We start from the raw sequence: 15,686 nt of genomic DNA, 5'->3' as shown, positions 1-15,686 counted from the left end.
TGCCTTGCAATAAGCAGCATTTGAAAGTAAAGAGCGACAAGACCACCTCAAAACTCCATGATTATTATCTCATAACACCTGTCATATTAATAATCCCCATATCTAAAGATCTCATATATAGGTATTTTCCATGTCTGGTTTGTGCATATTCATATTTCTTTGTTTTACATTCCCATTTTTAATGTAAATACAAAATGCAATGCATACTATATCTTCAATAGCCTACAAAATAATTAACTGATTTAAAAACAAGATTCTGTCTATCAAGACTTATCTTTAGTGCATTTTCACTTTAACACTTATATTTTCAAAACTGTGGTGAGAAAATTAGTATATTCCTAAAACAATATAAACATAATGCTAAAAAACATATATATCGTCAAATTAAATTACTTTCCCGTGAAGTGGATACACACACATTTTTAGATAGCTGTCCAAATGAGATCATGCTACGGTCATATCTTTTTTTTTTTTTTAAAGTAAATTGTAACCCCTTTACCAAATCTTTTATCATTTTTAGAATAAAACAACTATTTATGTTCATTGAAGAGACATCCTTGGGTGAGCTATTGTCATATTTAGACTTGTTTTCTATACTTGTCAGTTTCTGTTGTATTTATGTCAAACTAATGATGTTTAATATACCCTAAATCTGGCCATAACATAAACCGTTTAGCATTTGTAACATTTTTATTTACATTATGTAGCATGTCTATTAAGCAGTTTTTTCTCATGGGGACCATTGACTGGTCAGTATGTAATTCCCTGTTGTATGTTCCTTGTGAGGACATTGAATAAATCATACGCACACACACAAACAAATCTGTCGAATACACCAGCAGTACTCTCACTGTGTGTCTAAAGTGTTAAATGATTTGTTGCTTTAATGGAATGATGAGAGGCAAACAGCTTGCATTAGAGTTTCATTTATCACAGACAAACACACTTGCGTTATGCTTTCCATCTTTGTTAACATCATCACCTCCCTCCATCTCTTTCTTTTGCTCTTACATTAAGGAAGTATTGCTTTGACATGGAAAATAATTAACTTTTATCTTTAGTTTTATCTTTACAATAACTATATATTTGTTTTGATGAACAATTTGCAATTCTCTCTCTCTCTCTCTCTCTCTCTCTCTCTCTCTCTCTCTCTCTCTCTCTCTCTCTCTCTCTCTCTCTCTATCTATCTATCTATCTATCTATCTATCTATCTATCTATCTATCTATCTATCTATCTATCTCTCAGGTGGATAAGGTATGTGGTCACTCTTCAAACACATCTTCCACCGTGCTCAGGAAGTTTCCTTCATCTTCAGTCACAGCTCCACCTCCACCTGCCACCAGTTCACAAGAGCTTCCAGGAGGTGATAAGATTGGCATGTTGGCACATCTTCAAAGGTTAGACTGACACCAAGACTTTTCCTAATGTTGATACTCAAGGTCTTTATTTGTTACCTATTGTAGTTAGTACTGAGGCTGAGCATCATTAGAAGGTGTACATCTGTAAACCAGTACGGTCTAGGGATGCACCAATATTCAAATGTATTGGCATGTACAAATAATGAATAAGATGGCTAATATTTACATTTTACAGGTAGCTGAAATCATATTTTGAGCATTAAGCACAGTACAGTCTTTTTTGTGGTATATATTTTTAAAATTTGTACAGTACAGTTAAAGGGATCAATCATGTCAAAATGAAAACTTGCTCTAAGTTTACTCACCTCCAGGCAATCTAAGGCTATGTTTTTTTGACAACAATGTAGTCAGTGTTCGAATTATGTCAAAGCTTATGGGGGGTCCCCTAGCTAAGCCCCACCCCCTGGCCAAGCCCCACCCCTTATCATAGGGTCGCTGTGATTTCACAAAGTAAGATGTGATCGTCCTTGATCAGTAATCATCTGATCCTGGTTTTAATCAAAGAAACCCCAAATTACCCTTAACTCAAACTCTAAAACATTTTTTACCCCTCAAATTAGTGTGAAACACTGGCAAGGGCAGAAATTTTACACAGAATAGGGGTGAAATAGGATGGACCTCATTTTTAAATTACATAATTTTACTATACAGTATAGTAGTGGTTAAATGGATTACATTGCGTTTTTTGAGTCATAGATCGAATACTTTTCAGATCAGCAAAACTGGGGGTGGGAAAATAACATAAGAACAAATTAAGAAATTATAAGAATAAAAAATAGAAAAGAACAAAGTTACAAATAAAGTAAGATATATTTAGGTACATAAATAGAATCAAATGAATAATAACACTGTCTTCTTCATCGAATAATTAATCTGTTTTTAGATACAGAAGTGATTTTCCTTTGTTTTCTGTTGTTTAATTAATATAAATGACAGAAACACAAGCAGATATGAACTGCTACTTTCAGACCAACACAAACATCTGATTTCTTTCTGAACTGATTGCACTTACTTCAAAACATAACTGAATGTTTTTATGAGAATAGGTGCCAAGACTGTGGTATTTCCAAATAATTTTGTGTTTGCATGCTTTAGGAATCGCGCGTCTCCGTGCGTCCGCTTATGAGTGTTGCGTCCATTTAAGTATGTGTGCGCGACGCGTCCTTGTCTTTGCGCACATAAAACAGCCCACTTTAACATCTTCCGCTCAAATTGTTTAAAATCGCTTGCATGTTAACATTTGCAAGGTTTAAAAAAACACATGCAAAAGATACTTTCTATAAATATAGTTATTTATTTCTGAATGATGCGTATTTGAGCGATAAACAGGGCCAGACGAAATATGCAGACTTTTTTTGCTTTATCTCTGGAAATGTTTTGGAAAAATCTGCGGAATTCTGCAAAATGATTTTAAATGTTTTAAAAATTATATTAGACAAATTAAGCTATAAATATAACAAAATTGCATCTAAAATAATTACTTTTTAAAGGCTTAAAATGAAAATGAATACACCAAAGCAATGAGTCCTCTGAATTAAACCGGACCAACATGAAGCAGATAATGTGCTTGTCAAGATAGAATTATAGTTTGTATATAAAATGACATGTATTGTTTATTTTGTTATATATTATAGCAGCATAAAAAAGCTTGTATTAATACGTTCTCATTATGAATTAAGCACGTATGAAGATAATTTCATCATTTTTACAACGCAATGTAAACTTCATATTTAACATAACAAGAGAATTCATCTTGTAAACGGATTTGAAATGATGATGTGCTGCTGAGTGCCGACTGTCGCGTCACATAGATGACAATTACAAGTAAGATCTGCTTAACTTAGTGATAAGTTTTATTTCATCTGAAATATCAAATGGTTCGTGTTCTCTATCATTAAAAACAATCACAGCAAACACAGGGTTTATGTACTTGTCAATGCCGCTCACAAACGCGCGTATGTGTGCTTGTCGTCAATGAGGGTTGGTCACAAACACGCTCAAGTGGAATTTATGTGCCCTGGTGTTAAGTATTAAAGAGACTATCATTTATTATCATTTAAGCGTGATTTCTTCTGCTTCCCCAATAAAATATTTTGTGTGACTGGGTGGACCAGCCGTCAGACTGAGAGGATAGATTTGCCACTGTTTGTCTGTCAATTCCTCCAGAAAACAGCATGAGGCGCACTTGCGAGTTTATTTATTTCAGACAGAAGTCATTTGAATTAGTTTATTGCGAAATTGGGACAAATAAAGACAGTTTCGCTTTGTGACACGCAACATGAGAATTTTAAATTCATGTAGTATTTTAATTTTAATAAAAACCAGGGGACCCCCCTAATTTATATTTTTGTGCTTTATGGGGGGTCCCTTAAGGCTTATAGGAGGTCCGGGACCCCCCCAGACCCCCTTCAATTCGAACACTGAATGTAGTAAAACAGGACATTTTTTATTTTGGTCATAAAAGTTTCACATACACACAACAATGTTATCAAAATGATCTGCGTTTACACAAACCCGCAAAGACGACTGTGTTAAAGGATTAGTCCATTTTCTTAAAAAAGTCCAGATAATTTACTCACCACCATGTCATCAAGAAATGTTGATGTCTTTCTTTGTTCAGTCGAGAAGAAATTATGTTTTTTGAGGAAAACATTCCAGGATTTTTCTCATTTTAATGGACTTTAATGGACCCCAATATGTTTTAATGCAGTTTAAATTGCAGTTTCAACGCAGTTTCAAGGGACCCTAAACGATCCCAAACGAGGCATATGGTTCTTGCGAAACGATTGTCATTTTTGGCAAGACAAATAAAAAATATGCACTTTTAACCCACAACTTCTCTTCTTCCTCCGGCTGTGTGATGAGCCAGCGCAACCTCACGTAATTGCGTAATGACATCATGAGGTCACGGATGACATATGCGAAACTACGCCCCAGTGTGTACAAGTGTGGAGAAAGAGGACCATTCTGACATTGTTGTATGTAAATGATACTAATTAATGTCTTTGTGTCAGTTTATTGTTTAAAATGGGCCGCAAATGTGCGTTTCATATATGTAACATGCAACCTTTCAACAGCATTAAGCAATTACTCGTCACACAGCGGTTAAGTATTGAGGTCCATTAAATATTGAGGTAAATTAAAATCCATTAAAATTAGATAAATCCTGGAATGTTTTCCTCAAAAAACATGATTTCTTCTCAACTGAGCAAAGAAAGACATCAACATTTTGAATGACATTGTGGTGAAAAAATGGACTAATCCTTCAGGCATGCCAGGCCAGTAGGTGGCGATGTCACCTTGTAAAGTAACACTATACGCCTGGGCACATGTGTATCAAGCAGTTTTGTTTAGATGGATGATGATGTAGGTTTTCTACCCTGGAGTATAAAGTGCAAACTTTATTGGAGAAGCGTTAATGAACTCATTATCTTGAGCAGCACAAACACAGTCGACTAGGCCGCCATTGTTGTCTTTGTTACAGTATACTCACGCATGCCTATAGACTGAATTAACACAAGTGCATGACGTCACTGAATCGTGTTTACGTAGTTTATACAAAAGACCCTGATCCAAGTGTGCAGTAGGTAAACAGTACTGATATCATCAGTAAGTGTCAGGTTGGCACAGACAGCGCTGTATTTGGCATTGAGGAACACAGAGAGATAAATGCATTAGAGGTTATTTCCTCTATCTGTGGAGGACGAGAAAGCAAACACTCATCACTGTATCAAATCAATGACATCATCTCTGCACCAACGGCCTTGGATGTCTTATAAATACATCGACCGCAAGGCAGACCAACAAAAGCCCACACGAATGTATGCATTGTGAATTCAAATGCAAAATGATTGCCATGAAGTGACTAAAGCTCTTCATCTTTATTAAGAGATTAGAGGTCAGAACACAAAGGTGCAATAAAACTTTTTGCCCAAATCGAAGCTCCATCTACATTCATGAAAGAGGTCAACAGCATGTAGTAAATCATGTAGTATCTGCCTGTTAAGTAGTGATGTAAAAGAGACCATTTCTGGGTCCAAGCCTCCACTTATTTCAAGACAATCTAAAAAGTCATTTATGATCTCTGTTTACTTATATCAGGCATTTAGACTTCGCTTTTATACACTAAATTCTCCAGGCATCCCGGACACTAACATTTTAATGATCCATGAGTAGTCCACCCCAAAAATTGGGACCCATTGACTATTCATAGTAGGAATAAAAATGACAATGGTCAAGTAAATATGGACCATTTTGGGGTGAACTACTTCATCTGCGACTTCAGGATAGGATCATGATTTTTTCATAGTTTTAAAGCTCACCGTAAATTTGTATTTTTTTTTTGTTGTATGCTTAAGCATCTGGCGCTTGGACTGGGAAGTGGTGTCACATGACGTCAGACTCGACAAGCGGATTGCTTGCTTTTAGTGTTTTATCATTATAAGCATTAGTGATGTTTTCTAGTAAGCATTACTTTAGTAGTAATATTTTTGGAATTAATTAATTCGTTGTAAAGTATTGGTTGCTTTGGTTCGACTGGTTACATCTTATTAACCTGTTCTTGAATTTGTTTGAAATGTCTAATGAGCGTTTCACACGGTATGCAGCAACCGCTAGTGTCTAGTTAATTTTCAATAGGAGATGTGTGGAAAGCAAAAAAGGGGGAGTTACAGAGGTGAAGCGGAGTCGATCCGCATGCCTTGCTCATGCACCCGAAATCGTTCCCCTTTTGTGGACACGTCTCTTCATGGCATGCACCGTTGAAGCTAAACCTATTTGCACTAAATGATGTTTTATAAACAAGGTCTGAGAGGAGCCGATCGGGCATTGAACACGGCTGGCTAACCCGGGTCAGGGCTTGCCACAGGCCCAGGGCTCCTTCCCCGGTCAAGGGAGGAGCGTTCCGAACTCAGGGGTATTTCCCCGGTTCGAAACTCTCGCCCCGGGACAGCACGTCAAACATGCATATCGGCAGTCCCACCTTCTTGTCAGTGAGGGGAACTCATAAAATGCTGTACAAAACGAGAAAACCTGTAGTTGTGTTGTGATTTCGCCACTTGCCTCGTACCATGTGAAACGCCCAAAAGTGGACAGTCGCTGTTGACTCGTGTGATGTAACTCATCCTCCAGGTTTTGAGTTTGCATGTGCATGATTGAAGTTTTTTTATTTCTCCAGAGTCACGACTTTTCTCTCCATCTCTCACCACCCCTCCCCTTATTTTGTTTCCCTTTTGGTTTCTTCAACCTCTCTGTTCACCCCTCCATACTGCTTGCCTACTCTTCTGGACTGTTCCATTGTCTTGTACTGGGGGGGTTGACCATTCTCAGTTCACTCCCTCAGAAATCCTCCAAGAGTGATAGAAGTATAACTCTGAAAAAGGTTGCACGGTAAGCATGAATACAATTACTAAAACAGTTGGGATTTATTTTTCCTATTATCTTCCATACGAGTGTTGGCATGTATTGTTATATTAATATAATGTGTGTGTTTTCTGTGGGTAATTTATTTAAGCCCTGACACTTTGTTTTTACCCATCACCAACCACCCTTACTGATTTTTTATATATCCGTAAGGCTTTCTCACACTGACGCACTTGAAATTGGAGGTGTAGACTGGGGTTGCAAAATTCCGGGAATTTTCATGGCTGGAAACTTTCCAAGAGAATTAACGGGAATATATAGAAATAACAGGAAAATATGGGAATTAATGGGAATATATGGGAATTATCTGGAGTCAGTGGTAATAAACTGGGAATTTGAAAAATGGCAGAGTTTCCTTTAACATGTAACTTAAATCTAGTTAAAAAATAGTGCAGCATAATTTTGTTTAAAACAACAAGATTTAATGCAATTTCCATGCACACTGCTTACTGAATGGCCATTGCGTCCACACCCGCTGAATATACAGTACTTGCATTCTTCCATCACATGCACATATAAAATCAGATATTTAAATGTAAGCTGGCAAATTTTCAATGGAAATGTATGAGGCTATCTACCTCAAGCTGTGATGCTCTTTCTTCTACATTCTGCTTCATTCTAAAAAAATTATTAAATAAATCCACGGCTTGATGAGTGTAAGTATCAGGATTCTTTAAACTTTGTATTACCTTGCATGCATGTCCGCTTATGTCCAAACAAAATGTTTATTTATGTTTGCATATGATAGAGTTTATACGAATTCCCAAAATTTCCAAATAATTCCCATAAATTCCTTTATAAACCTTACAAATTCCCGTTAACTCTTTCCCCGCCATTGACGAGTTATCTCGTCAATTAAGACAAAACGTTTCTAGCCAATGACGCTTCCATGATGACTTTTTACTGTAATCTATAATTCCGCTATTATCCACTAGGTGTCGCTCTTACCCAATTTATGAAAAACTGAAGCATCAGCTTATTCACCAACATAAAAAAACTCTTTGTATGTATTAATCATTGTTCTGAATATGAACTTTAACAAAATTCCTTTACAAAAATGCAATTATTTTAGCTTTTTGCTCAAAATTTTGTATTTTTAAAGAAACCTACCCATATTTGAGAGGTTATAAAAAAAACAAATGAAGATAGGATGAAACGTTTTTCCCCTTTTTTTCAGAGGGTCTGTTCTTTAATTTGATATATTTGTATGTTTATATATTCATAGAAGATATTTTTCCTGAAAGACATTTTGTGAAAAAAAAAACTAAAAAAAAAACTTGCTGGCAGGGATTGAGTTAAAGGGACACTTTTTTGAAAATATACTCATTTGTTACATTTGGCATCATTTGGCGTAATAATCAAGGACTTTGCTGCTGTAACATGGCTGCAGGAGGCACAATGATATTACGCAGCAGCCAAAAATAGTCCCCCTTAATAACTTTCAATGGCAGGGGACTATTATTGGGCACGGCGTAATATCATTGCGCCTCCTGCTGCCATGTTACAGCAGAACAGTCCTGATCAGAATGAGAGTATAGTTCCTAGCCATATCGGCCTAGAAAATCACAACTTTTAATTTTCTGTCGGTCTTAGTACACGATGTAACTACAGAAGGGTCAAGTTTTAAATTATAAAAGGAAAATATTGAAATTCTTTGCTTATTTTTTTTTTGCGCGATGCTAATGGTCTAATCAGATTCAATGGATTATTTTAAACCAGTGTTTCCCAATCCTGGTCCTCGAGCACCCCCTCCCAGAAAGTTTTAGATGTCTCCTTTTATAAAACACCTGATTCAGCTTATCAGCCTCTTTCCAAAATTGTGAACACGTCTCCCTAACAAGCTGATGAGCTAAATCAGGTGTGTTAAATAAGGAGACATCTAAAACATTCTGGGGGGGGGGGGGTGCTCGAGGACCAGGATTGGGAAACCATGTGCTAAGCTATACCAAAAGTGGTCCCGCCAGACCCGGAGATCAGCTGAATGGATTTCAAAACTGTACAAAAATTAAGTGTTTAACTCTAGGGGGCTGGAAAATGAGCTTATTTTCCAAATGGAGTGTCCCTTTAAATTTCCAAATTGGATTATTTCCAGATATCCCCAGAATAAGTTCTCATGGAAAGTGTCCGGTAAATTGTTTGCCTTTTTGCAACCCTAGTCTAGACTCAAATTTGTGACCCTGGACCACAAAACCAGTCATAAAGGTCAGTTTTTTAAAAAGATATTTATACATAATCTCAAAGCTGAAAACATTTTATGGATGTGTGGTTTGTTAGGATTTAGGGGTGCACCAATATATCGGCCAATGATGCTTGCTATGCTTCTCAATGAATTACAGTGAAATGCCGCTACATCTAAAAGCCAGTGTATGTTCTCGTGCAGAAACTCGATATGCGCTGCAGACAAAGAACCATACACACGCAGCTATGGCCCTGTCCCAAATGGCGCAGTTCATGTGGACTTTAAGTCTCATGGCCTTAAATTGCGCGTGCTCACTATAGTCTATGAGTCCGTAGGGTGTCCCATCTGTCATTTTTACGCTTCGAAGTGTGTTCATCAGCGCCCTCTTGATGCGGTCTGTGGGAAGCCTGCACTTCAGCAGGCTTCACGCACTTTACCAACCCAGAAGTCCTTGCGAAAGAGCAATCAGACCAATCAGACGACGGAAGAGAGGAGTTCACACTGACGCACAACTTCTCAGCTATTTCCGGCGTGACGCTCGAGTCTGTCCCAAAATACGACTCTGGTGCACCCACGTGGACTCCCATTAAGGGTCCCTAAAGTCTACACTACATGATGTCACCAAAGTGTGGACTTGAGGAGGACCACAAGTCTGGAGTGTGCCAATTGGGACAGGGTATATGACATGCAGCTCAAGAAAATGGCTTAAGGATATATTTATACTGCTTTTCTTCAAACCTTTTCAGGTATTTTCATGATAATAAAGAATATGTATAATGATTATGTTTGACGAGTGTTGCATTTTCAAATGCATGTTTTAAACGTGATTTCAGATCAATAAGGACTTGCTGATCAAAAGCCGTAGTACATGAAATAACTGTGAATAATATCGACTGTGCGATTCAGAAGAGTTATTGGCCACGTATTATTAGTGTATATCGGCATTTATCGATGCACCCTTATTAAGATCGTACAATATTTGGGCAAAGATACAAATCTGAGGGTGCAAAAAAATCGAAAAATTGAGAAAATCACCTTTAACGTTGTACAAATGAAGTCCTTAGTAACACATATTACTAATGATAAATACATTTTTGATATATATTTGCGGTAGGTAATTTACAAAATATCTTCATGCAAATGTGATCTTTACTTAATATCCTAATCATTTTTGGCATAAAAATTGATTGTTACTAATTGGTTATTGCTACTAATATACTCGTGCAACTTATGACTGGTTTTGTGGTCCAGGGTCACATTTGATTTGACAAAATTTTGTAAGCGCAACTATTGATAACTTGAAATGTGTTGATCCACACATAAATGATAATATAATGGTTAGGGACAGGTTGCAATATGCCAGCAAATGCTGCCCACAAACACACACAAAGATTTACTTCCTGATGTTTCTTCAACGATTACGTCACACAGCTCCGTATATGTATGTGTTGTAGGGAGTTTATAAGGGAGGCCTTCAGATTTAAGCCCTTCTTCAACAACCTACCAGAAAGTATTTGCAATGGAGAATTTGGCGTCGAGGAGATGAGCTGCTGGAGCGGAGATGACGTTGTGCAAAGGTAAGAGCGATGATGTGTGTTGTGTGAGTGTAATTATAAATAATTACTCAGAAAAGTGCCAGACACACCCACAGAGATCCTCCATTACCTTTGAGTCGTGCTGACGGATTCCTAATAGATTTATAACTAATCTGCTGCTCCTCGGAGAGAAATGTTTGCTTTGAGAATTGATGTCTGGTTGTAATTTCACGCCTCAAAAGATAACTCACCATAATGACCGATGACAAATGATTTAATGAATTTAGTGGTAAAGAAATGGATCGCATTTGCTTTAACCGCCAGGAGGTGTTGAGTTTATCCAGTTTGTACTTCTCTTTTTACCCTGCCCCTCTTTTTTCCTCTCTATCCAAATTCTTGAAGTTTTTGCCTGGAGTGATTTGAGGTTGCTCTGTTGAGTCGAGGCTGTTTGTGGGCCTTCGTCGATCTCTTTCCCTCTCATCCATCACTCTTTTTCTCTCCATCTCAGAGAGTTCATTCGGCAGGCGTCGATCTGTATTTCATTTCCCTGTTGGCTTTATTTCTAAGCAGAACTTGCAATTATAACATTCTCTCTCTTTCTCTCCCTCGTGCCCAACTGTGGTCGCCCCACCTTCCATCAATCTCTATATAGCAACCAACCAAATCCTGTCCATCAACATATAACTATAAAAGAGAGAAGGATGGATAGACACAATATGAATAGTTTTCTTCTGTATGCTTGTGTATATAATATCATAGTACATTTTTAAAGTATGCTCTTTAAAGGAATAGTTCACCAAAAAAGCCCAAACTATATTAGAAATGCGTGGTTGAATCAAACAAAACGGTGCACGTGCATGCCGAACCGTGGAAGGATAACGGGACGATTCGATTCTTTACCGAGAACCGTTGCACCCCTAGTATCCACATGAATTGATTGGATGATGTCAGGTGTTGTTCAGTATGTGACAGGTGGTTGTATGTATTAATAATGAGGACTGTCATCAGAAAAGAAACGGGTGATGACATTTCAACATTATGGTTGTGTATTAAAAACAAATGGGCTCAATATTGATTTCTTGTTATCTCTCCTGTTCCAGTAAAAACACAAATTCTCATTTCAGTCCAAGAAAGACTTACTTGGACTCTTTTATTATTGGATTAACAAATCAGTTTGTGAAATTTGGCTTAGCGAATGGCCTTTCCAACAGAAAAGTCAGCGAGACACAAAACAGACACAATGCAAGATGTCTGAAACATTTAGGGACGTAGCTCTCAACTAACCCCTGAATTTGTCTGCAAAAATGCTGTTTGCTTTAACCCTTTAAAAAGGTCCTTATATGTACCATTTAGAGATATGCACTCTTCAGGTGACAGTGGGCTGCACCATTGCCAAACAACAAGAAGGTCCCGGTTCAAGCCTCAGATGGGTCAAGAGGTATCGAGTTTCCTCCCACAGTCCAAAAACAAACACTGTAAAAATGTAGAAATTACAGTATTACTGCCAACTGTTTGTTTAAAGTTAAATACGCATTAAACATTAACAAGTCTTTATCTTTACAGAATAAATATAAAATAACAGCCTCACGCAAAGCATTCTGGGAACCAAAATCTAAAGGAAACAAACAGAAAAAGGTTGATGATGATTTCTGGTTCCCAGAATGCTTTGCATGAGACTGTTATTTTAGAGTTTTAATCTGTAAACATTAACAGTCTTTGTCTTTAATGTTCATTTAAATTTGAACAAACTGTTGGCAGTAAATAACATCAATTTAAATCTACAACAAGTTACTGCTAAACAGCTGCATAACTACAACAATTTTTACAGTAGCTACGTGTTCATTTGAAGAGTTTCGTAGCAAAACGAGATAACTCATCTTTTTATTTTTCAGAAATCTCGTTTTTTGGTTGTGCATTCCAATTAATATTAATTCAACTGCAGTTGGTTTGTTTTGATTTAAACCTACATAATTTAAAAAAATACAGCTAAGTAGCACCATAAAACAAAATAATAACATGATAACATAATAATAAAGATGTTTTGACAAAAATTTTATAAACAAAGTTATCTGTTAATTTACACATTTTGCATCCATCGGAATGAAACCCTTCCGATTGATAAATCCTATCATAGTGTTTACATGAAACTTATTAATGTGATCAGATTGATGTGTGTGTTTATATGACACAAGCTTTATATCAGATTTGATATTTGACATGCGTACATTGCACCAATATAGTTTTGCGCTGTTTCAAGACATGCATACAAATCATCCTCCTAAAATTGCTGTGCATCTGTTTCAGGTCATAATTAATAAAAGACGAGCCCACGAAGCTTTGTACCTTGTTGATTATAAAGCAGCAGTAAAAACACCCATTCACGTGTGCCTATTTTATTTAGTCCAAACACACCGGGTATAAATCATGAACTGACGGACAAAGTCCGTATAACTTTACAGGGGATTGAAAGGAGATTAGGAACAATTTAAGATTGACAAGACAATCACTTTATGTGACTTTCTTCAACAAAACAAACTCAAGTTATTTGCGTCACACGTCATTACGCCAATTCTACATCATTCCATTTGCAAACCGTCATTGGAAAAGAAAAGAAGAAAATTGCACATACGCAGAACGTCCCAGTTTCAGTTATCCATCTGATCAAGTGTTTACATGTCCTTTTGAGCAGATTACAAAAGGTATAAGCGGATTAGATTTTTAAACAGTTTGGTTCCTTTTAATCCGATTGTGGTGTTTCCATGGAGCATTTTTATTCAGATTGAACATTTAAACCGATTACAAATGTCCATGTAAACGCAGCTAGTGTAGAAAAAAAACTTGCATTGACCACCTATTTATTTGTTATGAATATTTGTTGATCCTCTTTTTTGTTGATATTTTGTGATAACCATTGTCCTATGCCTTTAAAAACTGTGCCCATATTTGTAACTTTTTGCAGAGTGTCTTTAAATTCTTCTTAAAGTTTAATTTAGTTTTATATTCCAAACACATCAATGCAAGATGTATAGCCTACACATTTTTAAGGGACCTTAAATAAAATATTTGAATAAAGAGCATAGATGGATGCTAGTGTAAAAGTTTTATGGTTGTGTGCCAGCTGATTTCACCCAGATGGTCAACTAGGGTAAATTTATATCCAAAACATGTTGCCTCAAAGTATGAATACAAGTTAATAATGAAATTTGTATGCACAAAAACAAGCTAAACCGGTGTAAGCAGCCTTTTAAATGCAGATAGTTAGCGAGAGAATTACGGTACATGTAGATCAAGTCTTTAACTGTACAAACAAGCTGAAGACCGCAGTAGGTCGCGGTGTGGCACAAACCACTGATCACATCCAGATCGACTGAAGGTGTGGAAGAGGAAGAATGTAGGGTGGTCTCTCAGGGGTCGCTGTGCTGAATCTGGGTCCCCGACGGCCTGAAGGAGGAACAAAGGGCCCCCTGTGAGCTCTGTGTGGGAAACATCGGAGGAGAGAATCCCAACGCCCAGCCTGGGAATGTGCCCTCTAAATACATGGAGCAAAACTCATACAGAGAGAATAAATACACACACACAAGGATGTTTCTCTGTCTTTAAAGGAATACTTAATGTTCATGAAAAAAATCCTGATAATTTACTGACCCCCATGTCATCCAAGATGTTTTTCTTTCTTTGTTCAGTCAAGAAGAAATTGAGGTTTTCGAGGATTTTTCTCCATATTGTGGACCTCAACAGTTTACAGTTTGAATGCAGCTTCAAAGTGATCCCAACCGAGGCATAAGGGTCTTATCTAGCATAACCATCGTCATTTTCACCTGAAAAAACTAGCCGTGTGATGCACCATGATGTATGTGAAACTACCGCTCCAGTGTTTACAAGAGGAACGTTCAGACATTGTTGTATGTGTAAAAATACTAATGAATGTCTTTTTGTGAGTTTATTGTTTAAAATGGTCCGCAAGTTTCACATATATAACGCATGATCTTTCAACATGATTGCGTAAATAAGGTTGTGCTGGTGCATCACATGGCTAGTGCAAGATGAGAACTTGTGGTTTAAATATACTTATTTTTTGGGGGGCCAAAATGACAATGGTTTCACTAGATAAGACCCTTATGCCTCAGTTGGGATCGTTTAGATCCTTTGAAGCTGTGTTGAAACTGTAAACTGTTGAGGTCGACTAAATTCCACTACATAGAAAAAATTCTGGAATGTTTTCCTCAAAAAAACTTAATTTCTTCTCGACTGAACAAAGAAAGACATCTTGGGTGACATTGGGGTGAGTAAATTATCGGGATATTATTATGAAAGTGGAGAAATCCTTTAATGGTGTCACATTCACTTCATCTAGCGAATCTACACAAGTAAGGCTTGATCCATATGGACGACACACATAAAAGGCCCATGCACACATCACACACACTTCAAAGCATATCCAGTACTTTTATAAAGATTATTCAGCTCTCTGAGGCTTCTGTAAATACTCAGCTGTAGATACAGGCAAGCCCAGATGTATTCTGCAGATTTGTCCTTCACATTTTATTCATCTAAATGAAAATGTGGGTATGGGTGTAAATGTGGTCAAACATTCTTGCACTTTTATTGGTAGTTAAAAACTTGATTAATTTAGTCAAAATATTTCACCCAGTCTGTGAAATCCAGGCTACAGTCTTAAAATCTAACGATGAGATTGTGAGCATCAAAGTCAAAAACAGTAAATCTCACAGGCAGGGTTACATGAGAGAGCCGAGACGCACTGTACAGTAAGGGGTGGGAGATGTGCCGAACAGATTATGCACAGCTCAGGAGTCCGTGTGGGCCTGTAGACATAAAACAGCAACGACACACGTTTGTACGTGAGCGAATGTAGATCCATTCATGCGTGTCCAAGTACTGAATGGCTTTTTAGTGAAAGTTTTTGAATGCCACACATTTTTATGCCCTCATGACAAGCCAGTTGTTTACCATTTAGACATCTGGAAACCATTGAGTCTTTTAGATCCGCTGGGTTTCTCCATGTGTGGCAGAACAGGGATTGTCAGGATGCTGATGTTGGCCGTTCTGATGTGTGTGTGAATGCTTGTGATAAGTGGTCATGTGGAATAATCTAAGTCAAACCAGCCCACCGT

At 37.2% G+C, this 15,686-nt stretch overlaps 1 protein-coding gene across 2 annotated transcripts in view; it reads left to right on the top strand.

The window, feature by feature from the left end:
* The window catches only part of gpc5c (glypican 5c), a 166,770-nt gene that overhangs the window by 63,292 nt on the left and 87,792 nt on the right, over nt 1-15,686 (top strand). Inside the window, exons 4-6 of one of the 2 annotated variants that reach the window (XM_065262064.2) lie at nt 1,247-1,398; nt 6,748-6,807; nt 10,474-10,596. In XM_065262064.2, the coding sequence (XP_065118136.1) occupies nt 1,247-1,398; nt 6,748-6,807; nt 10,474-10,596 (335 nt within the window). The remainder of the gene's footprint in view (nt 1-1,246; nt 1,399-6,747; nt 6,808-10,473; nt 10,597-15,686) is intronic. The other variant, XM_065262065.2, reaches the window with a different exon arrangement.

The sequence above is a fragment of the Paramisgurnus dabryanus genome, chromosome 6 (assembly GCF_030506205.2).
Source record: "Paramisgurnus dabryanus chromosome 6, PD_genome_1.1, whole genome shotgun sequence".
Lineage (NCBI taxonomy): Eukaryota > Metazoa > Chordata > Actinopteri > Cypriniformes > Cobitidae > Paramisgurnus > Paramisgurnus dabryanus.
The sequence above is the reverse complement of the archived record's forward strand: the minus strand, read 5'-3'. Positions and strand labels throughout refer to the sequence as shown.